This window comes from Alosa pseudoharengus, unplaced genomic scaffold (genome assembly GCF_046254945.1).
Source record: "Alosa pseudoharengus isolate Yale_2024_CS ecotype anadromous, Long Island Sound unplaced genomic scaffold, YU_APseudo_1.1 YU_APseudo_1.1_scf_2, whole genome shotgun sequence".
In the NCBI taxonomy this organism is placed as follows: Eukaryota; Metazoa; Chordata; class Actinopteri; order Clupeiformes; family Clupeidae; genus Alosa; species Alosa pseudoharengus.
In genome coordinates this window covers 45,740,708-45,766,816 of record NW_027468663.1, presented here as the reverse complement: position 1 = coordinate 45,766,816, position 26,109 = coordinate 45,740,708, and the positions used below count along the sequence as shown (strand labels likewise).

General features: G+C 32.9%; 1 protein-coding gene across 8 annotated transcripts in view; it reads left to right on the top strand.

The window, feature by feature from the left end:
* LOC143134651 (M1-specific T cell receptor alpha chain-like) overlaps positions 1–26,109 on the top strand; it is a 45,066-nt gene that overhangs the window by 1,103 nt on the left and 17,854 nt on the right. Inside the window, exon 1 of one of the 8 annotated variants that reach the window (XM_076295199.1) lies at positions 7,304–7,460. The exons of 1 other annotated variant lie outside the window; for it this stretch is intronic. In XM_076295199.1, the coding sequence (XP_076151314.1) occupies positions 7,319–7,460 (142 nt within the window). In that variant the 5' untranslated portion in view covers positions 7,304–7,318. Of the gene's footprint in view, positions 1–7,303; positions 7,461–8,095; positions 8,193–8,601; positions 8,723–13,179; positions 13,384–19,817; positions 20,040–20,533; positions 20,742–21,813; positions 22,170–26,109 lie in introns of those variants that run through there. 6 more of the 8 variants (XM_076295205.1, XM_076295201.1, XM_076295200.1 and 3 more) reach the window with 6 other exon arrangements.

The window sequence follows — 26,109 nt, the reverse complement described above, 5'->3', positions numbered from 1 at the left end:
GTGTGTCTGGAAACAACAAAATCATATTTGGTAGTGGCACTGCAGTGCTGGTCAATTCAAGTAAGTCTCACTTTACCAAAAGATTAGGCATTACTTTTGATAACAATTTAAAAAAATTGCAGGATTTATGTGCCATTTTGCATGGCATTCACTGTAAATTCAAATTAATCCCTTTGCTTCAAATTAAAAGGATAAGCAATATTCTGTTAAAATAATATTTAGGCTAAGACATAACAAACCTAATGTATTTCTAAACAAGTTAAATTGTGTCTCTTTCAAGTAGTTTTAATGATTCAGTGCAGCATTTTTGTCATGACATCACATGTAGTGTGACTACTGATTATGGAGGCAACAAGCTCATCTATGGAAGTGGTACTAAGCTCTTTGTAAAGTCAAGTGAGTTTAAAAATGCTTTTCTTTTCAAAATGGACATATTTCTCTCCTTCCTAAATAATTATATGCATCAACTATCGATACAACTTTGATTACATTTGATAGGTGAAATTAGAGTGCTTGTAAGCAATGCTTGTGTATTCCAGAGCAAAGCTATGTTGTCTCAGTATTAACCAGTTTAAAGTGGTATACAGCTGATTCCTTACCATAGGTCACTGATCAGCTTAGATTTTGTGTATGGTACCGTACATTGTGTGACGATAACGTCAGATAAAATTGTCTTTGGCCATGGAACTCAGCTTTATGTGGAAATAGGTGAGCAAAAGTATCAATATTGATTTTAATTGCAATTAATTGGATATTTTAAGTACCTATTTATCAATAATGTGAGTGTTCAAATCATCCTATCAGCCACATAAGTTGATTCAGGTGACGAGTACATTATTGTAATGGGATGCTATGTAGTGTGAAGGAGGGCACTCTTGGGAAAATTATCTTTGGCCAAGGTACCAAACTCAATATTGAAAAAAGTAAGTATTTATTTTTCATGGCAGGATGCAACGTACAGGGTCACAAGTAACATTCATATATTTAGAAACATATTGCCTATTGTAAACGAGCCATTTTAACTAACAAATATTGTTATTTCAACACAATTTCATTCATAAAAATGTTTCAAAATGTTCAGTTATGGTTGGTTTTTAGTATACCTCAAGTGTCAGAAACAGTAAATAATAGGTTATTATTAATACTTATTAAAGTGCAATAGAAGTGCACTGAAGTATTTGACATGGTGTCAATCTTAGTGTGAATCAAGGAGCTAACAAGATAATCTTTGGCAGTGGCACTAATGTGATAGTGGAATCACGTAAGTTTCAGAGTTTTTGGTTTTACGGATATATTGACTAAATTAAGAATCGTATTGAGTCTAGTTTTAGGCTATTTTTAATGAGCAATACAGTACATGATGCTTAAATGTTGTATACCAGTAAAACAGGATTAGCAAAATACTGTCCATATGGTAATATAATGTGACTTATATTTGGTAGTGGCAATGCAGTGCTGGCCAATTCAAGTAAGTCTCACTTTACCAAAAGATTAAGCATTATTTTTGATAACAGGGTAAGAAATATGCAGGATTCATGTGACATTTTGAATGGCATTCACTGTAAGTTCAAATTGATCCCTTTACTTGAAAATCACAGCATAAGCAACATTCTGTTAAAATAATATTTAGGCTAAGACATAACAAGACTTTCTTTTAAAACTAATGTCTTGCTAAAATTACATTTGTGTCTATTTCAATTAGTTTTAATGATTCAGTGCAGCATTTTTGTCATGGCATTACATGCAGTGTGACTAGTAGTTCTGGAAGCTACAAGCTCATCTTTGGAAGTGGCACTAAGCTCATTGTTGAGTCAAGTGAGTAGAAAATAGCTTTTCTCTTCAAAATGGACATATTTCCATCTTTCCTTCTGAATTGATTCTACATTAACTATTGAGGCAACTTTGATTACATTTGTTAGGTGTAATTACAGTAGAGTGCTTGTAAACCATGTTTATGTATTCCAGAGCAAAGCTACCATGTTGTTTCAGTAATAACCAGTTTAAAATGGTATACATAGCTGATTTCTTACCATAGGTCACTGATCAGATAAGGTTTTCTGTATAGTACAGTATAGTGTGACGGTAACATCACATAAAATTGTCTTTGGCCATGAAACTCCGCTTTATGTGGAAATAGGTGAGCAAAAGTATCAATATTGATTTTAATTGTAATTATTTGGATATTTGAAGTACCTATTTATCAATAATGTGAGTGCTTAAATCATCCTATCAGCCACATAAGTTGATTCAGGTGAATAGTACATTATTGTAATGGGATGCTATGTAGTGTGAAGGATGGCAGTCTTGGGAAAATTATCTTTGGCCAGGGTACCAAACTCAATATTGAAACAAGTAAGTATTTGTTTTTCATGGCAGGATTTTCTGATGCAACATACAGGGAATTAATCCCATTAATATATATATATAAACATGTTGCCTATTGTAAATGAGCCATTTTAACATGACAAATGGTGTTATTATAACAAAATGTAATTTAAAGAAATGGTTCAAAATGTTCAGACGGTTTATGGTTGTTTTTTAGTAAACCTCAAGTGTCAAAAAGCCGTTAGTAATATCTTATTAGATTATTATTGCTACTTATTAAAGTGCAATAGAAGTGCACTGAAATATTTGACATGGTGTCAGTCTTAGTGTGAATCAGGCAGCTAACAAGATAATCTTTGGCAGTGGAACTAATATGATAGTGGAATCACGTGAGTTTCCGAGTTTTTGGTTTTATAAAGGATATATATTGACTATTTAAATTAAGAATCTTGTAGTTTTAGGGTATTCTTAATGAGCAGTACAGTATATGATGCTTAAATTTTGTATAACCGTAAAAAAGGATTTGCACAGTACTGTCCATATGATAATATAATGTGACTCGTAGTGGCATTGCATTACCTAATTTTGCAGTTACCCACTTTACCTAATGATTAAGGATTGTTGATTAAGGATTGTTTTTGACAACAATGTAAGAAATATGCAGGATTTATGTGCCATTTTGCATGACATTCAGTTTAAGTTCAAATTGATCCCTTTGCTTCAAATTAACAGCATAGGCAATATTCTGTTAAAATAATATTTAGGTTAAGACATAACAAGACTTTCTTTCAAACCTAATGTCTTGCTAAAAAGTACATTTGTGTCTCTTTCGAATAGTTTTAATGATTCAGTGCAGCATATTTGTCATGGCTTTACACATAGTGTGACTACAAGTTCTGGAGGCAACAAGCTCATCTATGGAAGTGGTACTAAGCTCATTGTTAAGTCAAGTGAGTTTACAAATGCTTTTCTCATCAAAATGGATGTATTTCCATCCATATTTGCCAGTTTAAAATGGTATACATTTTATTTATAAACATACGTTTCCTACTGTAAATGAGCCATTTTAACATGTCAAATAGTGTTATTTCAACAAAATGTTACTCAAAACAATGTTTCAAAATGTTCAGATACTGTAGGCTATGGTTGTTTTTTAGTATACCTCAAGTGTCAAAAAGCAGTTAGTAATAGATTGTTATTGCTACTTATTAAAGTGCAATAAAAGTGCACTGAAGTATTTGACATGCTGTCAGTCTTAGTGTGAATCAAGGAACTGACAAGATTGTCTTTGGCAGTGGCACTAATGTGATAGTGGAATCACGTGAGTTTCAGAGTTTTTGGTTTTATAAAGGATATATTGACTATTTACACTGAAACTTATTGACTTATCTTATAGTATTCTTAATGAACAGTACATGATGCTTACATTTTGTTTAACAGTTAAAAAGGATTTGCACAGTACTGTTCATAAAATAATATAATGTGACATGCACATGAAATACAAAATGCAATTTCAGCCGTTTTGTGTTCTTGGAGGTAGAGGAACAGTTTGTAGAACTAAGCATATAGTCTGCACCCTGAAGTTAATGTGCTGCAGTGCAACATTGTGGGATAGCTGATTCTACTGGAAGAATTTTCTTTGGTCGTGGAACCAAACTTTCAATTAGTGCAAGTGAGTACATAACTCTTCCAGAGGTGTATGCTTAGCTCATTTGTTAATGAAGATGTTAACTTATTCATATGGTAATCTTATTCATTCGTTAACATTTGCCATGTGTTGTATTTTGTATACCCTACCTGAAACAAACCTGAGCATGCAAAGTTGTTTGAAAATTGTACAATATCAAAGGGTTGATATCAGTGTAGCCAAAAATTAAGCAGTTCAATGCCTTTAGTGAATACCTATTTAAACCTTTTAATTTAAAACTCTATGTATACGGTAGTCTTACAGATGACTAACAGCTCTGACTATTAATGACACAATAAGAAACAAGATACACTTCAGGGGTCTTTAAACTTTTGGCCTTTTTGTTGGAGATGTACAGTATGGAGTCAGTATTTGTTGTGGCCTGTACTTCAGTGTGACTACTGGGGGGTATGAAAAGATCATATTTGGCGGTGGTACTAAACTGAGAGTGGAATCACGTAAGTTTGTTTTAAATTTGGTCCCACTTCAGTCCTTTTTGAATGTTTCCAGATAAAAAAAATTACAGTCAAAGCAACATTAATGATATTTGATGTTTAAAATTCCCTCCAGTTGAAATGTTCAGATTAAAATTGAGAAAAATCCTTACAATTTAAACCCAATATTCATGAAGAATTCTATAGACATTTATAAATGTTTATAAAGTATTAATAATGCGTTATAAAGACCGTCATAAGTCTATGTAACCATAACAGACATGACTGCACTACTATGACATAATGCTCTAGTAAGTCATACACATGAAGCTGACCTCCTTAAAAAGCATTTGTTATGCTGTTAATAAGAAGTAAAAAAAGCTCTATGGTACTTTAAGCTTATACTAATAAAATAAGGGCTTATACAATAAAATAAAAAAAATGCTTTGATTAGGTATGTTTACGTCTAGTGCAGCATGGTTCAATTGCTAATTGGTAAGCATCATTTGCATACACACAAGTTAATGTAGTGAGGGAGAATGGTGTGTGTATTCTGGTAATAGACTCACTTTTGGCCATGGAACTAAACTACTTGTAAATTCTGGTGAGTTACCTTTGTGAAATGTACTTTTTTGTTTTGTTTTATATTTTCTGACATTCCTACTAGCTCTTTTAGCGTAGAACTCTATTACATTTCTTTACATTGAATTAAAAGACATATTCTAATCTCGATATTGTCATGGATAGGAACTGAATGTTGAAATGCTTCAAATAGTAACATGAGTAACATGTTTTGTGATATCGAGGATAGATTTTCAACAATCCGGTCGCTTTGTTTGTAATGCTATTCATTAGGCTGTGAAATGGACAGAGATGTTTATGTAGTCAGGTATAATGCTGTGTGGATGCTGGCGGTGCTAGGAAAGTTATCTTTGGGAAAGGAACCAAACTTTTAATTCATACAAGTAAGTGACCAGTATGCACTAGGTAACTGCTATTGCCCTTAAGTTGAATTAAATTATGACTTATTATCAACATTTAATGAACAAATGTATTCATGCATGGTGTTGGATGCATTCTTTTCTAAATGAGGTGACCGATCTTCATAGTGATGTTTACACTTCAGTTTTCAGTACGGATCATGGTTTGTTATGGGCTGGAGTGTAGTGTGTCAGGTCAAGGCGACTTTTCCTATTCAGGAGTGGCATGTATTTACAATTAAAGTATGTAAAATGTGAAAGTGAAATGCCTTTTAGCAGTGACAGTGGTCAAAATGTCTTCCCTTGTCACTAAATTGTCAAATCCATGATTGATGTTGTGAAACCTGCAATATTTTAGTAATGATGGTGTATATCAGAGTGGCTCAGAAATGGCAGAGTAAATGTGTAATTGAAGATGGATCCTAATATATTTAGAACCAATTTTCAAGTTTACATTGTAATCAATGTTTACCTGTTAGGATCAGATGGTGTAGAAACAGGATAGACATTCAGCTTTTATGTATGGTGATAGACACAGTGTGAATGATGTTGGGCAGAAAATAATCTTTGGGCGCGGAACTCAACTTTATGTAGAAACAGGTGAGCATATCACAGTGATTGATGATTTGGTTTAGTGTTGAATTAAAAGAGTACATAATATATTGTGGATGTTTACATTGATAGTAGACTGAATTGCTGCTGAGGAGCCTCCACATTTGTATTTGGATCATAGCCTTACGTTTTACAGTAATGTGACATTGTTGCTTAGAGTACAGAAATTATATTAGATCATCTTTTTTAGGCAACTTGTGCAACACAGAAATGAAGTATTCTCTAAGATGTATGGCCCACTTAGTGTAATCTTGATCTCATGGCAGTGTTTGACTTGGCAGTATTTGTTATGGAGTATAGTGTAGTGTGACAAGTGGATCAAACTACAGAATCCAATTTGGGAGCGGCACAAAGCTAACTGTTGAAGCAAGTAAGTTCCAGATGTTTTTAAGGATTGACAATAGTGATACATTTTCCATTGTCACTGAAATTACGTGAACCTGCATGTAGTTAGCAGCATATAGCTCTACAAGGGTGCCTATCTGGTGATTTGCTTATTAGTAAAGGAAAGAGAAAGCTTTTGTGCATAAAACTCATGTAATCCTGTTTTACAAAACAAAGATATTTATAACCAAGGAGACATAAATGAATGAAAAATGGCCAGTATACTTTCATAAGTTGAATTACACTCCAGTGAAATAATGCAGAGTAGCAAGGACTTGAGTGATTTTTTTGCAAGTACTTTTATACTTATAAACCAAATATGAAAATAGATTAATAAGACAAAATCCCTGTCCACTGGATGTTTTCGGATCCCAGGTGCTGGTGATACACAGGAATATCAGATTTTTGAAGTAAAGATTATGACTGCATACTGGTGTAATACAAAATGTTTATTTAGAGCGAACAACACTTTTCGGCGTGAGCTAATTAAGGTTCGGTCCACGAAATGCGTCATTCGCTCTAAATAAGCATTTCGTAATGTTACACCAGTGTGTGGTGATAATCTTTACTTTTAATGTATGAAAATATATGAGTTAAGCATGCCAGACTACTTTTTGCTACACTTCCTTGAATTTGTCTACACTATTCTTCATAAAGTAGTTTATGATATGATGAGTGTGACAGTGTGACTAGCACCAACAAACTCATATTTGGTAGTGGCACTGCAGTGATTGTCAACTCAAGTAAGTCCTACATTATTGAAAGTTAAATGATTGCTTTTTGATTTTAACAAAATAAATATTTGAAAGTCAATTTGCATTACATTCACAGCATTAGTAACATGCTGTCAATAATATTTGCTAATTAGATTGTCTCTTAAGCTTAAGATCTTGCTAATGGATACACTTGTACCCATTTTCATGAGTTGTATTGCTGCAGTACCAAGTATTTGTCATGTCATTAAGCTTAGTGTGACTACTGGTACTGGAAACTTCAAGCTAATCTATGGAAGAGGTACTCAGCTCATTGTTGAACCAAGTGAGTTGAAAATAGATTTCTGATTTGAAAAATGTATTCTTACTACAGAAACAATTGCATGCACCATTGGTGTCATTATGATTACATTTGTGAAATATAACTACAGGGGTTGTTAATGCAGTTTGTGCATTCCAGCCCAAAGATACCATGGTATGTCAGTATTCACCAGTTTGAAATGATTTCTTAAGGAACACATGTTAACCATTGATACATACACTAATATGTGTATATATTATTGTCCAACAAGGTCTGTATTAAGCACCATTGCACATTTATTGGTATTTACAATTTATTATTCTTAATAAATAGGTAATTTATTCTTGGCAAATCCTTAATACAATTAAGATTACTGGTATATAGTATGAATCAAAATAAAACGTTTATAGACTCTTAATAGACTGTCTGAATATGTGATATATGAAGACCATATATTAAAAGGCTATAAAGTTTAAATTTTGATCCATACTATATGTCATTAACCTTAGATTAAGACCAACTAGTTGCAAATTGTTGAATGAAGATCTAAAAAATGTGTAATGAAGCTAAATACAGACCTTATTGATCACTAATGCATACACATATTAATTATGTATTAATGGCTAACATATTTCCTAAACTAAACTGTTACCAAGTTGATCAAATAGGGTTTTATGTATGATACTACACATAGTGTGATCACTACATCAGACAAAATTGTCTTTGGACATGGAACTCAGCTGTTTGTAGCAACAGGTGAGTGTACATGATCAATATTGACATTAGTTGTAAAGTATTTGAATAATTTAATTATTTAATATCAACAATTTAACTGTGTAGTCAGCCATATATTTCACAAAAGTTGTGACTACCTTATTGTAATGCAGTGTTATGTGGTGTGAATACTGGTACTGCTGGGAAATTTATCTTTGGTCAAGGTACCAGAGTTAATATTGAAACACGTAAGTACATTTTTTGAAGGAGGTTGATTGTCACCTATGTTAAGTCACGTATAGTATGTCTAAAAGTTCCATGACATTTTTGTGTTGATTGCAACAAAACTGAACCTTCAAAAATGTGTTTCACAACTACTGATGTAGAATTTTAAGGGGTTAGTAAAAATGACTGTAATGTCGGAAATAGTAAGTAATAAGTTATTCAGAGCTGAAATGGCAAATGGATGTCATACACCAGTTTTTTTGGTATTTGGCATGGTGTCAGTCTTAGTGTGAATCAAGCTAACAAGATTATCTTTGGCAGTGGCACTAATGTAATAGTGGAATCACGTGAGTTTCTTCTTTTTCCAATTATGTACAAGCAATTAATTTTGAAATCATATATGATAGCATATTTACATTAGGGTCATGGTAAAGAAATGAAATAAAAAAAAACATTCTAATCTTTACAGATATTGTTATTCATAGGGAAGGGATGTAAAAACATTTCAGACTTAAATAGTAAAATAGTTCAGAATATTTATGATACTTTTTCATAAATCAGGTTGATCAGTTTGTAATATTCTTTGCTTTACAGATTGAGAACATATCGTTGTTTATGTAGTTAGGTTTAATGCTGTGTGAATACTGGTGGTAGGAAATTAATATTTGGCACAGGGACCAAGCTTTTAATTCATACAAGTAAGTAACCAGTATCCACTGGGTAACAGCACTATTGTCCTGTAGTTCCATTATGTTTTATTACTAACATTTAAAGATCAAATTCATTCATGCATGGTGCATGGCATACATTCTTGTCTGAATAAGGCACTTGATCTTCAAAGTGATGTTTAAACTTATTCAGTATAGCACTGGCCATTTAATTAAAATTTTTATATGATTAGCTTTTTTTCCATTAGGGTCTTTGTGATGAGCATATATAAAAGTAGTTTTATATAAAGAAGGTTTGCTCTGTACTGTCCTTGTTGAAATATGAAAAGTTTCATATTGTGTGTAGAATTAAGCATGCAGCACTTAGGTTAATCTGTTCCTTTGCAACACTGGGTTAGTTTATTCTAGAATCTCGGACCTTGGTCTCGGAAATAACATTTAAATTAGTACAAATGTATAACTTATTGATGAAATAGTTTTCTAATATGCTGTGGTTGACAGTATGACATCAACTAATAACTAAAACCTTATCTGGATATTAGCCTTCAATTGGGTATCTGAAAAACACCTGTCTGTTAACATGCACTGTTTTGCTAATTCAATAAAAATACTGAAATGGCTGAAGTCACTGTAGGCTTGCTTTAGCCACTAGCATAAATTATGAAAAACTATTGCGTTTTAATACTTTTTAGGTAGATTTACAGATTGGTACTAATTCTGACTATTGCTGAACTCTTTAGGTATATAGAAAATAAATCCATTATGAGTCTTTTAAAACTTCTCATAGAGATGTATGGAGTCAGTATTTGATGTGATCTGTACTTCAGTGTGACTACTGGAGGGATTAACAAGATCATATTTGGAAGTGGTGCTAAACTGAGTGTGGAGTCACGTAAGTTTGATGGTTCAAATGTCAGTTTTTTAATATTTCCAGATAAACCATAATATTATTAATGTTATTTGAGTGAATTTGAAATTCACTCAGGTTGAAATATCTAAAGCATAATTTCCCAAAAAATGTAGGTCCAATATATGCCATATGCAAATATAGTAATGTGAGTTTAATATTTAGTTCTACAGCAGCACGTTTGCTTCAGTAGGTAATTGATAGAGGTAAATCACGCTTGTTGTCTATAAGTTAATGTTGTGAGGGGGAATAGTGTGTGTATACTGGTGGTAAAATTACCTTTGGTCCTGGAACTAAACTACTTGTTTATTCTGGTAAGTTACAATTTTATAACTTGTCTTTCTTATCATAGTTTATCATATAGTTGGCAATTATTTAGACCATAAGCTATATTTGTATGTTAACTTTGTCCCTTAAAAACGCCCTCTGATATCATCAGGGACCATCAAATATGGTAAAAAAGAATGTGAAAAATATATATTTTTGATATCTAATTATATATTAGGGGTGTTGTGGCAGCAGTAGAGTCCCCACTTGGTTAGCAGTCTGCCCGGGTATGATACCAAAAGTCCTGTTGGTTTGAATAAAAGAGTCTGCAAAATCCCACTTATCTTAAATATATTTTATGGTATTGAGAATACATGTCTTATATAAATCAGGTCGAACTGTCTTTAATATTATTCATAGGGTTTACAGATTGAAAACAAAGTTGTTTATGTAGTGAGGTTTAGTGCTGTGTGAATGCTGGTGGTGGCACAAAAATAATTTTTGGGAAAGGGACCAAACTTTTAATTCATTCAAGTAAGTGACCAGTATGCACTAAAATGCTATTGTCCTGTAGTTGAATTCCATTTGTTTTATTATCAACATTTAATGGTGGAATTGGAACAGAACATTTAAGAAAGCCAACACAGGTTTTGAGACTGTTAGATAAGTCTGTGTGAATGATGCTGGTACTAAGCTTATCTTTGGTAAAGGGACTCGCCTTCTAGTGCAAGAAAGTAAGTAATGTTTTGCTTTCCTGAAAGTAAGTGTCATAAGATACACATAATGTATGATTATAGGGAACTACGTATAAGGCATTGCATTGCAGTAGAAAGCACATTTTTAGTCTAAAGATGAATGAATGACAGATCAATTTAATTGTATACTGCTCATCATATATGTGTATTCAAGGAGAGAGGTTGTGGTACATTTCTGTTGGGTTTTCGGTATGATGTCTATCTCAGTGTGAATAACCAGGGATATAAGATAATTTTTGGTCAAGGAACTAAGCTGACTGTGGAATTAGGCAAGTAAAATACATTGATGGTCATATATATCAGGGGCATCTCTAGAAATGTATTATATACATTCAGGTACTACTATTCAAAATGTGTTACCTGTTTTAAAATAAGACAAAGAAAAAAAACTTACTGAAAACATGTCTCTCAGCTGTGTACTGATATCTTTTGAAAGAGTTAGTTCATTAAACTACTGTGTGAGAATGTAATTGTTACTATATAGTCTACATACACATTCATATCAAATAGTTCAAAGTTATTTATATGATAGAGTACATGTATGTTTTGTGAATAGTTCTGAGTTTTGGGCATGGTGTCTGTCTTAGTGTGACTAGTCAGAGTGGATATAAGATCTTTTTTGGTGAAGGAACTAAACTTATTGTGGAATCAGGCAAGTGAAATTCAAATAAATCTCTCAATTTGTGTCTTAGGGAAATTTGTTAACAGGGACGATATATTTGTTGTGTAAGATTGTGATGGGTGGATTTGGAAGCGAACTGACTTTTAGAAAAGGAGCGAAGCTTTTAATCCAGACCAGTAAGTGGAAACAGTTTGTAGAATGATTTATAAATAGAGAAATATGACATACAGTAAGCTAAAGAGTAACATCTATGTGTTGCACATTTCATTGCAATATTATTCATGTTATACATTTTAGTTAAAATATGTCGCAACCTTGTTATGCCATCCTCTTCAGTTTACATGTTTTTAGCATACAAAATACAAAGAGGTACAAATTAGAAATCAATTCAAAAAGAGAGAACTTGGATGACAGTATGAAAACCATATTATCATTTGTACTGAAAAAGAAAGAATTTGGAAGTTATGTGCGATGGATTTTTGGCATGGTGTCTTGCGTAGTGTGACTAACCAGGGATATAAATTCATTTTTGCTCAAGGAACTAAAGTGACAGTAGAAACAGGCAAGTAAAATATGCAAAATCACTGAATGTCTATGTTCTGTTAAGACAGTTCTTATTAAGATGTTAAATTGGAAAACAGTATAAAAACACAAAACAGTAATTGATTAAAAAAATAAGAGGGAAAACAACCACTGTTAGCCTTCCATTACAATACGATTTTCAAACCACTGTTAGTCTGCCATTATAATAATGATTTGTATTACTAAGACATGTCCAATTTTTGTTCCAGGTTGATTTTAAAGTGTATGTTACATGTTAGATGAAATTACAAAAGTAACTATTTCTAAACTATTACAAAAAACCTGATCAGCATGTTATCTCAAATATTGCCTGATACCAAGTGTGTAAGTGTTGTCGATAGTTCTGAGTTTTTGACATGGTGTCTCAGTTAGTGTGACTACTCAGGGAGGACTGAAGATAATTTTTGGTCAAGGGACTAAACTAACTGTGGAATCAGGCAAGTGCAATCCCAATAAATCCTTTAATTTGGATATCAAAGCTTCGGATAAGCTTTTTATCCAAACCAGTAAGTGAAAATAAAAATGTTCAACCTTTTAAGATACAGTAGTAACTCCATGTGACAAGCACAACTTAAGTCGAAAAACAAATCGGAAATTAGTGAGCTATAGTAGTAATGATAATCAGGTGGTAGCAGGAGCAACTATCCATGTTTATGTAGTCAGATGTATTGCAGTGTGAATACTGTTAACCAGGCAAGGGTCCTCTTTGGACATGGAACTAAACTCATTGTCCAAACAAGTAAGTCACACCGTACTGTAATACCAAACAGTGTTTTCCTTTGTTTTAGCAATAGCAAGTGTGCCAACTAAGAATATCAACCCAAATATGTTTCAAATAGCACAAACATACCTTATATTAAATAGATCACATTAATATACAGACATACAGTATAATAAATTTAAATGTAACTAAGTAATATTTATGAAACATTAAAATAATGAAAATTGTGAATGTAAATGAATTATACAGTAGGAGACTATTTCAATTGCAACTATCTTAATCAATTAAATTGTTGTCATCAGAAAAGCATTTCTTATACTACCATGTACATATACATTTTTTAAAAGTTAAAAAACAAAGCATGATACTGCATGTATGTCAGGTCGATAGTTCTGGGTTCTTGGCATGGCGTCTTTCTTAGTGTGACTGATCAAGGAGGAAGGAAGATATTTTTTGGCCAAGGAACTAAACTGACTGTGGAGTCAGGCAAGTGAAATATTATTTAAATCTCTCTTTAAAGTTTTAAAAGTGTCTTGCTCCATACAAAGGCACAGTGTAGTGAGTGAATTTGCAGACAAGCTGACTTTCAGCAAAAGCTTTTTTTATCCAGTAAGTGGACATTTTTTGTAATTGTCCTATTTTAGAGGTTAAGAGAGATTTGACTGAACTGTTTTTAGAATAGTATTAGCAATAGCAATGCAACATTGAAAACAGATGGCATGTATATAAGATTTCTTGGGAGAGATTGAATGCCCAATCATAGAATTGCGTAGTACACAAGTACACAAATATTTTGATTTCTGATATAATTAAAACCTGGGATACTAGGTACGGCACAATTATCTAAAGTAGTACTTATCATCAAAATCTATACATCTGATGAAATTATTTACAATTATTCAATAAATGTTCTGTCAGACTGGTATAAGGTAAATGTTGTGAGACAGAGCAATGTGTGTCTGCTAGCTTTGGAGGAAAAATAACATTTGGGCAAGGAACGCAGTTGATTGTTCAGGCCAGTAAGTGAGCCATTTTTTTATACTACATAATGTTTAGGATTTTGGTGTGTTAATATGTATCATTGTTAACAGCCAATATCAGTTAATTTCGCATTTTGCTTTTAGCAGACACTTGTCAAATGGATTTTAAAATGTGTAGATTTTATGTTTATTAAGTAGATCAGTAGGCACTTGAGATAGATTGAAACATACATACTCCCTATGGTTCACTAGTGTTTATGTCATGATGCTGCATGATGTGTGGATTCTAGTGGATATGGCAAGCTTAGCTTTGGAAGTGGCACCAAATTGCAAATTGAATCAAGTGAGTATATGGCAACATTATGCAATGTGTCATGTTTCGTTTTCCTTATTCTTTACTGTAATACTATTGACTTTCAGTGAGCTCTCAAGATTTTTACTAAATGTATGACCAATAACATTTCTTCATAATGCACTGAAAATGTGTAATGAACGAGAATGCAAACATACGGCTTGTAAATCATAAACTGATAATGTAAAGAGTATGCTATATGCTTTGGATTGGAAAATCATCAGCTATAATTTTTGATGAGCCATTTCCTAATGTGTGAATACCGGAGTGAAGCTTATCTTTGGGAAGGGTACCACAGTACACATTCAAACAAGTAAGCCTGATTTACCTGTTTCACACTATACACTGGATTAGGCATTTATGTGTAGATAAATAGTCAATTTCAATTTATTTGGGCATTTTACTTTTAACAGACACAATGGCTTTGGGATTTTTAATATGTTATGTATATATCAGTTGATATTTTAGATTGAAACATAGGGACTCTTTAAGGCTCATTGTGAGGTGTTTATGTCATGGTGCTGCATGATGTGTGAATTCTGGTGGTGGAGTTGGCAAGCTTATCTTTGGAAGTGGCACCAAATTACTAATTGAATCAAGTGAGTACACTATAACATTATGCAATCAGTCAATGTTCCTGGTTCTCCAGGTTCTTCATTATTATTGTCATCCAGTGACAATCCAAGATTTATGAATGAAAGGCCGATAATAATGTTGCATCCTAATGCACTGAAAACAATCAATGAAAAGAGAATGCTAATCATCTTAAGTTGTTTTTGGAATAGCTAGCTTGTGTTTTGTTATGTGCTTTAGATTAGAAAATCAGATGTAATTTTTGAAGCCATTGGTACAATTCCAGTGAAGCTACATGAATTGACAACATTAGTGGTATTTGTTATGAAGGTTTTAATTGTGCGACTACTGGAAGTGGATTTGGCAAGCTTATATTTGGAAGTGGCACCAAATTGCTAATTGAATCAAGTGAGTACATCACAGCATTATGGAACATGTCAATGTTACCTGTTCTCCTAGTTCTTAATTGGTAATGTCATCCAGTGATAACTCAAGATTTCTGACCGATAATAATACTGCATCATGATTCACTGAAAAAAAAGAAAAGACAACGCAAATCACCTGAAGTATTTAAGATGATAACTATAAGTCAAAAACTGATATTGTAATGAGTGTCACTTTGAATAGGAAGATCAGTAATTTTTGTTAAGCCATTTCCTATTGTGTGAATACTGGCGCAAAGCTCATCTTTGGAAGGGGAACCACAGTGCATGTACAAACGAGTAAGCATAATTTGCTTTTTCACACCAAATATTAGTGAATGGTGGACAGTTAAACTCACACTGTACAATTGATTTGAGCAAATGTAGAAATTAGAAGTAATAATACTCAATACTCAAATGTATGTAGAAAGGTAAACTTTAGGTTGTTGTGTGAATACTGGTAATAGGGTAAACATGGAACATGGAACCAAAGCCATTGTCCAAACAAGTAAATACTTTATAAAAAAAAAAAATACAACAGTATATTATTAGGGACTTGATCTTTGACTGTTAATATTTTAAATTCAAAAGTTATACATTCATATTTACAGGTTAGTGCAATGTATAACACGTTACTGTGTTAATGGTGATTTTACACAGCACTGGTTGCAAAATTTAGTCTCATAAGATTGCAAATTCATACAAAAAAAAGAAATAATGAAAACCCATCATGCCACATTTAGGGAGTATCCACAGTATAACCTAAAACAATCATGTTATAATAATTTTCTGAAGTAGTATTTTTGTTTAAGGCAATATGCCAGAAAAATTTATTACAACTATTCCCTGACAGTCTGTTAGGTAAGCGCTATTTGGTAGAGCAGTGTGTGACTGCTAACTCTGGAACTAAAGTAACATTTGGAAAAGGAACACAGTTAATAGTTCAGACCAGTAAGTGTACTGAGTTATTACATTTATTTTACACATTATCTTGAGAATCTCTCTCACATACATTCATATGAATGATTGTAGTGCCACAAATTCATTTTCAGGATTGAGTGTATTGATGTTTAACAATACTAACCATCAATTTCCATATACATGTAGAGTTTACCTTTTAGCAGACTTTTATCTAATGTGGTTGCCAGTATAATGTGCACATTTTATGTCAGTATAGCCATTTGAGATTGAAACATAGGGACTCTTTAAGGCTCATTGTGTGGTGTTTGTCATGGTGCTGCATGATGTGTGAATTCTGGTAGTGGTGGATTTGGCAAGCTTATCTTTGGAAGTGGCACCAAATTAATAATTGAATCAAGTGAGTATATGGCAACATTATGCAATGTGTCAATGTTACTGGTTCTCCAGGTTCTGTATTATTATTGTCATCCAGTGAAAACCCAAGATTTATGAATGAAAATAATAATGCTGCAGCATAATGCACTGAAAAAAATCAAGGAAAAGAGAATGATCTTAAGTTGTTTTATTGGGAAAAGCTAGCTTGTAAGTTATAAGTGACAATATCATGAGTGTTATGTGCTTTAGATTAGAAAATCAGATGTAAGTTCGTCATTGATCCACTTCCAGTGAAACTACCTGGACCGATAAAGTCAGTGATTTTTGTTGTGAAGGTTTTAGTTGTGTGACTACTGGAAGTGGATTTGACAAACTTATATTTGGAAGTGGCACCAAATTACTAATTGAATCAAGTGAGTACATCACAGCATTATGCAACTAGTCAATGTTGCTGATTCTAAATTGTTATAGTCATCCAGTGATAACCTGGATTTCTGTTAAATGACAGAAGGATAATAATACTGCATAATAACACACTGAAAATCATCAATGAAAAGACAATGCAAATCACCTGAGGTATTTAAGATGACTTGTACTGTAAGTCATAAAGTGATATTGTAAGGAGTGTTATGCACTGTGAATAGGAAAATCAATTGATGTAGTTTTGATAAGCCATATCCTAATGTGTAAATGCTGGTGCAAAACTTATCTCTGGAAGGGGATCCGTAGTGCTATGAGAAACAAGTAAACATAATTCACTTTTTCACACCAAATATGGTTATTATATTATATTTTATTATATTGGTTCATGTGTAGATTAATTCTGGACAGTTTAACTCTGTATTAATCAATTTGTAGAAAAGAAATCAGTTGGTACTTGAGATAGATTGAAACAGAAGTGCTACTTAAGGCACATTGTGAGGAGTTTATGCTATGATGCCACATGATGTGTGAATTCTGGTGGTGGATATAAACTTATCTTTGGAAGTGGCACCAAATTGCTAATTGAATCAAGTAGGTACACTATAATATACAGTACATATATATGCAATGTGTCATTGTTACTGGTTCTCCAGGTTCTTTGTTATTATTGTCATCCAGTGACAACCCAAAATATCTGTTAAATGAAAGACTCATAATAATGCTGCATCGTAATGCACTAAAAAAACAATGAAAAGAGAATGAGAAATATCTTAAGTTGATTTGTTGGAAATAGCTAGCTTGTAAACTATAAAATGATAATGTCAGGGGTGTTATGTGCTTTAGATTAGAAAATCAGATGTAATTTTTGAAGTCATCGATCCAATTTTAGTGAAACTATATGGATTGATAGTCAGTAGTATTTGTCGTGAGGGTTTTAGTTGTGTGACTACTGGAAGCGGAGTTGGCAAGATTATATTTGGAAGTGGCACCAAATTACTAATTGAATCAAGTGAGTACATCACAGTATAATGCAACTAGTCAATGTTGCTGGTTCTTAATTGTTATAGTCATCCAGTGGTAGCCCAAGGTTTCTGTTAAATGACAGACTGTTAATAATACTGAATCATAATGCAATGGATAACATCAATGAAAAGATCATTCAAATCACCCGAGATATTTAAATGACTTGTACTGTAAGTCATAAACTGATATTGTAAGGAGTGTATTATGCACTTTGAATAGGAATATCAGTTGATGTAGTTTTGATAATTAAAATCCTAATGTGTGAATGCTGGTGCAAAACGTATCGCTGGAAGGGGAATCACAGTGTTTATACAAACGAGTAATCATACAGTAATTTACTTTTTCACACCCAATATGATCATTATATTATATTTTGTTATATTGGTTCATAGGTAAATGGTGGACATTTGAACTCGGTATTAATCAATTCATACAATGGATGTAGAAATGAAATCAGTTGGTACTTGAGATAGATTGAAACAGAAGTACTACTTACAGAAAGGCTCATTGTGAGGTGTTTATGTCATGTTGCCACATGATGTGTGAATTCTGGTGGTGGATATGGCAAGCTTACTTTTGAAAGTGGCACCAAATTGCTAATTGAATCAAGTAAGTGCACTATAATATGCAGTGCGTCATGGTTACTGGTTCTCCAGGTTCGTCATTATTATTATCATTCAGTGACAACCAGAAATTGCTGTTAATTGAAAGACTCATAATAATGCAGCATTGTAATGTACTGAAAAAAATCAATGAAAAGAGAATACAAATCAAAAAGCAAAAGTTGTTTTGTCGGTAATAGCTAGCTTGTATGTTAGGAGTGTTATGTGCTTTAGTTTAGAAAATCAGATATAATTTTAGAAGTCATTGATCCACTTCCAGTGAAACTACATGGATTGATAGTCAGTGGTATTTGTTGTGGAGGTTTTAGTTGTGTGACTACTGGAAGTGGAGTTAGCAAGCCTATATTTGGTAGTGGCACCAAATTGCTAATTGAATCAAGTGAGTACATCACAGCATAATGCAACTAGTCATTAATACTGGTTCTTAATTGTTATAGTCATCCAGTGGTAGCCCAAGGTTTCTGTTAAATGACAGACCAATAATAATACTGAATCATAATGCACTAAAAAACATCAATGAAAAGAGAATGCAAATCACCTGAGATATAAAGATGACTTGTACTGTAAGTCATAAACTGATATTGTAAGGAGTGTGCTATGCACTTTGAATAGGCAAATCAGTTGATGAAATTTTTGCTAAGCCATTTCCTAATGTGTGAATGCTGGTGCAAAGTTTGTCTTTGGAAGGGGAACCACAGTGATTGTACAAACTAGTAAGCCTAATTTACATTTTCACACCAAATATTACAATTCTATTCTATTCTATTATGTTGTATTATATTGGTTTATGTGTAGGTGTTGAATGCACACTGTACAGTTGCGCAACAAATATAGAAGTCATAACATTGAATATTCAAGTTTGTGTAGACAGGTATGTTGTTGTGTGAAGACTGGTAATAGGGTAAAAATTCACTTTGGACATGGAACCAATGTCATTGTCCAAACAAGTAAGAATACCAACGGTATGTTCTTAGGAACTTGACCTTTACTCTCGCCTAATAATGTTTAAAATGTAACTTTTGCAAAGAATCCAGGTTAAAAGACAATCCATTGTACTGAAATGTATGATGGTCCAAACGTTATACATTGCACTAACCTTTCTAAACCTAACAGTTTTACTGTAGATCACGTTACTGTCAAGTTATTGGTAATTTTAGACAGTCCTAGTTGCACCATTTACTTTTATAACATTGCAAATTTTTTAAAATAATGAAAACCCAGCATGTCAAATTCAGAGAGTATCAGCAGTATATCCTAAAAATATGTTATAATAAGTCTCTGAAGTGGGCTAATAGTATTTGGTAAAGGCAATACGACAGAAAATGTATCACAACTATTCCCAGACTGTTAGATCTGCTAAGTAAGTGCTATATGGTAGAGCAGAGTGTGACTGCTAGCTCTGGAACTAAAGTAACATTTGGAAGAGGAACACAGTTAATCATTCAGACCAGTAAGTGTACTGTGTTATTACATTTATTTTACACATCATCTTGAGTATCTCTCTCACATACGTTAATGTGAAAGTTTGTAGTGCCACAGATTAATTTTCAGGATTTTGTGTATTGATGTTTAAATTAACAATAACCATTCATTTCCATTTACATTAAATGTAGTCTACCTTTTAGCTGACTTGTATCAAATGGAGTTGACAGTATACATTTCTGCACATTTTATGTGTCAGTATAGCCATTTGACATTGAAACATAGGGACTCTTTAAGGTGCATTGTGAGGTGTTTGTGTCATGGTGCTACATGATGTGTGAATTCTGGGGGAGTTGGCAAGCTTATATTTGGAAGTGGTACCAAATTACTAATCGAATCAAGTAAGTACATTACAACATTATGCATTGTGTCAATGTTCCTGGTTCCCTTGGTTCTTTGCTATAATGCTATACATCCAGCAAGGTTCTATGAATTCTTATGCTCAATGGAAGGGGGATAGTTTGAATGTCAAGTAAACAACCTGTGCAATCACTGCTTCATAATAAATAGAGAATTCAGATGTCAAGAAAGTCAGATGTTGTTTTTGATGAGACTGCATGGATTTATACAGTCAGTGGTATTTGTTGTGGAGTGTTTAGTAGTGTGACATCTGGAGTTGGATTTAATAAGCTTATATTTGGAAGTGGCACAAAGCTGATGATTAAGAACAGTAAGTTGTTTGCAACCTTTTTTTCTTATTCCACAGTAGGGAAATAAGTCCTGACACAGTACTTCACAGTTAAGTTGTTGTAAATCGTATAGTTGGTACAGGAAAAAATGGATCTGCTAATGTACATTTCTGGGGAAAATAGCATGTACTGTGTTAATCTTAGACTTCCACAAATCTTGAGCTATATGTATGGGGCTAAAATACTGTGTGACACAGAACACCAATAAGATAATATTTGGAACTGGCACAAAGATGATTGTTTGCAACAGTAAGTGTATGCTTTGATATATACACTTTTTCAAGTTTAATCAAGTTCATATACATTATATAGGGTGATCTCTGTAGTGTAATATTGATTTAGAATTGGACACAGTTAACTAGATGCCCACTTTCACCCTAATAGGCTGTGGAGCCTGTTTGATATTTTTAGAACACCTTCTATCATTGTGTGAATCTTGGGGCAACAAAAATAACCTTTGGAAGTGGGACTGCCTTTTATGTTGAGACAAGTAAGAGTTCTTATGTTTTAATGCTTATGGTCAGTTTCACTGTTGTATGAAATGTGCTTAATAGAGTGCTAACGTGGTCATTGTTCAACTGGAATTTGATATTTCGGAAAAAACAGAATACTGTATCTATATGTAGCCTATGTATTTGGCTGTGCACTTGAAACTATTACGATAAATTTAGATTAATATTGATTCAAAATCTAAAATGCCCAGCCGGACATCAGAAAGTGAGTTATTATATAGACCTCACACACTGTGTGACTAACACTGTTGGGAAAATCGTGTTTGGTGCAGGCACAAAGTTAATAATTAAGACACGTGAGTACATTTTCTAATATGCGTCATTATTCTTTACAGCTTTTTTGTTCTTTTACTATGTTCCTACTTACTAAAACCTATGATTAAGTATAGTTAAGTAAAAATAAATCATTAAGAAATACATGACTGATTGGTTTGACCTCTGCAAAATGTAATTTTGTTTAAAAGGAAATATGTTACTAAACGTAAATTTAATCCAAAAACTACATTCTGTCAGTATCAGATTTTTTTTAACCTTTCTATACATGTGTGCACACACATTTTTAAATCCATGCCTCCATTATTTATGGTTAGACTGAAACTTTAGCAGAATTACAGAGATATTCTGTGCATCGTGTTTAAGGTGGATTGTCACATGCATTTGTAATATGCAATGTAATTGGCAAAATATAGTCAAAAAGTATCCTTAATTACGACTCAGTCCTATAATCTTAAAAGCTTGCACATTAAATGAAAAATATTTAAAAGGATATACTGTTTGTTAAGATTGTGGTTGTCCGTGAGCTTTGTTAATGGAGTTATTGCTACTGAAAAGATGGCAGTGTGATGTTTGGAAACAAGCTGGTGTTCGGTCTGGGCACAAAACTCACAGTTTATTCCAGTGAGTACATTTTAAGTTATTTAATTCAATAGCCAAACATTTTTAGAAAGTATTTAAGCAAAAAGACAGTGCAGTTGGAAAGTGCAACATGCATCAAAATGCAACTCCCAAAAATGTAATTCTTACAACAACAATGTAATTATAAAGGGGTATGGACAAAGACATTCATTAAAACACTTAAACACTATTGTACTTAAAATCATAAGTACAATAGAATTAACCACAATAAAAAATCTGAAACATGATATTTAGGAATACTGAAAAATATTTTTACAAGTTTTTAGAGTTGCAATTGCCATACTTATCTGAGAGGAGTTTTTGCAGAGACAGAAGCTAGTGTGTGAATGACGGAGGTCTAAAGATCATCTTTGGAAGTGGAACAAAACTATTTGTCGGATCAAGTAAGCATTATTCTTCAGATGTGTATCAGCATTAGCTTGCTTAAAATTAAGAATGATTGTTAAAGTATTATTTTTAATGAAGAGTACAGGAGGAATAGTGAAATAGTGTTCAGTCATCATTAGATACATCAGTGTGCCTTCTTATTGCAAATTTATCCTGATGACAAGGGACACAATACTTAAAGTTTTGTTGACAGATTTATTGGTAGGTATAGCCACAGAAAGAAAGGTATTATAATGTCTTAACTTGAAGCCATCATTAACTGTCAACTAACCCAAGGCAGGCAGGTTTTTGTTATCTGCATCCTTGTTGTGTGAATACAGTGAACTACAAAATTATCTTTGGAGCTGGCACAAAACTCATTATTGGCTCAAGTAAGGAAAAATTCACTGAATATTAAATCTATATATGTTCAAGTCAGGTAACATATAAATGTAGCCATGATTACTCACAATAACCTTTTGTGTAATAAGTCAATGATCGTCTTATGTTGGTCCTTGAAATAGAGTAAAATCCCTTTTTATAGTGCTAATGTGTTTGCTTAAACTGTTCTATATGATTATTTTCATGATTAGATATAAATGACGAGTTTAAAGGGTCTAAACCTTTTAGATTTGTATTACAGTATTATACCATGCTGGTATTGGTTTAGGCAGTTGACATAGTGTGACATACGATGCAAACAGAATCAGTTTTGGGACCGGAACAAAATTAACCATTGACTCAAGTAAGCTTTTCCCTGTATGCTGTGATCTAATATGCACACATTTATACTGTTATTATGAGTCTTATTACATCAAATAAAACCAATAATAACTATTAAACTCACTAAAACGTATATTTTAGGCTGGTGATCACACCAAAATGTATTTGTCACAAGTAGGAGAAAAATGTCATACTGACCACATGAAAAAGTTGTATTGTCATAATCACTAATCAATTAGTGGCCAGTATCTTGCAATGAAGTAGGCTACTTGTTAAGAACTCTTTAGTGCATCAATTTGGTGTTTATAGTGTGCAGTGGCTGTTGGCATATAGGTGAACAGTTTATTGAACAGGCCTCTTGCATAGTGTGACACAGAGTGGTGTTCAGAAACTTCTTTTTGGAAGTGCCACCAAATTGACCATAAACAGCCGTAAGTAGCCTAATATGTTTCAGTACACTATTATATGTATGTAAAACATCTCACATTACAACAATACCAAACATATTTTATACTTAGATGGTCATATTGTTTATCTATGAAGTAGAGTTAGTATTTCTTTTATGAGGAGCTACACTGTACTTACAGTATTAATGCACCTTTAAGTCATTACTAGTGGTCATTGTTGTATTTTGTGGCATTATTCTTCAAAATGCAGTGGTGCCTTTAAAAAAGTGGCACTGAGAGTACTTTTTGCTGAGCCACTAGCCACTGTGTGAATGATGGTTTTAAGATCATCTTTGGAAGTGGAACAAAGCTATTTGTCAAATCAAGTAAGGATCATTGTTTAATCGTCTACCAGTATAACTTAATCAAACACATTGTTTTCAGGTGACTTATTGTAGGTGTACATCCTTGAAATGTTGTGTTGCATTTAATTAATTGTCTCCAATATTTATAATTGTCGACATATAGAAAGGTACGTACGTACGGTATGTACTCCGGTGTGTGAAGTTTTATAAACATGGAAATTATATTTGGAAAGATTAATTGTTGAAGTAAGTTTAAGTAAGGGATAATGATCCCCAATATAAAGAATTAATGGACAAAAAGTTTCTTCTGCCAGGTATACAAATGATGTATGAAAATACAGGATTAAACATATCAGTAAGTTAAGTTTTGCAACATGTTTAACATTAGCAAAATAGGATGAGGCCAGAATTACGTCCCAGCGACACAATATTGTCTTTCTGAATGTAAAATGAGTATTTTCAGATAGAGCTTGACTGATTCATGTTGACATTTGCCTTGATAGTAACATATACAGGCTGGTTTTTGCTATACAGTAGCTTGTTGTGTGAATACAGGAACCTACAAAATTATCTTTGGAGCTGGCACTAAACTCATTATAACTTCAAGTAAGGAATATTTCACTATATTAAATGTATGTATTTTAGAGTTTCAACTATACAATATATGATCGCTATAATAGTCTTTGGTGAAATCTTTCAGTTAAACAAATATATGACCCTCATATCATTAAGCCCATGAGCATTTTGAAAAATTCTCTCAATACAATTTTGGATCTTGATTCAGTTGTGTTCAGACTTGTATAGCTATTCTCAAAAATTGTATTTTCATATGTAATCTGTTTATCATCTGACCATCTTCTGTTGACCACAATACTATTCCATTAGCATTAGTACCTGTCAGATTTGTTGCATGTACTACTGATATGACAAATTGTTGACTTTATGATGTTAAGAAATTGATTGAAAATTGGGGTGGAATAGAGTGTCAGTCAATCAAATTGTTGCAGTAGATTAGTATTTGTTTAGAAGGTTGACATAGTGTGTCATACGGAGCAGACAAAATTATTTTTGGAACTGGGACAAGATTAAAAATTCATACAAGTAAGTTTTTACTCAAATTACAAATTATTCCTTATGCTCACTGGGTAATAAGTGTCTATTAGGGTTCTCATTTTTAAATGAATTTAATAAATGGCCAACTTTTAACGGTTTCGTTAGTGTGATCAACTAGTCTAGATGAAAAGCTGTTTATTGAACAGGCCCCTAGCATAGTGTGTCACAGACTGGGCTCCAGAAAATTTTATTTGGAAGTGGAACCAAATTGATCATAAATACCAGTAAGTAATATAATGAGACTTTGATGTCATTAGATTTATCTGATATATATGTAACACCGAGAATATAAAAATGATGTTTTATGTTACTGTGCACATGAATAGAAAATAGTAAACAACTAATCATGTTAGGAAATATTCTTATTACATGAAGAACACACATATTTTCATTTATATTCCCCAATTTAATAACCCAGTAATGTTGATGTTCTGTCAAAAGCAGTAGAAACAAGCAGGAACCATATGGCCAACTAATTTTATAATTATCTAGTGATTTCTATGTACCAAAGGTCTAAAAGACGTAATTTAGCGTATAAACCGATGCTGATAGGAGGGGATAACCATTCATCTCTAGTCCAATGAATGTCAAATAAAGGAGAAATTAAATGAACACTATGGAAAATACCACAGAAAATGATATCAAAGTTTAGTAGTTTATTGATCATATTTAAAGCATGCATAGTATCCAGTGTTTTGTCTTAATCTCGGAGCCAGTGTTTTTGTTGAGCCCTATGCCAATGTGTGAATGATGGAAATCGAAAAATCATCTTTGGAAGTGGAACAAATGTCATTGTAGAATCAAGTAAGATGTTCATGTAATCATTGTGCAATGTATTTGTGTCTTATATACAAAGCATTTATATATTACATAAGGCCACAGCATTATGTTATCAAAACAAACTTTGGGATTCCTGGAATGGGAATTAACTTAATGCGGTAGATGAGTCCAACAAATACAAATATTTAG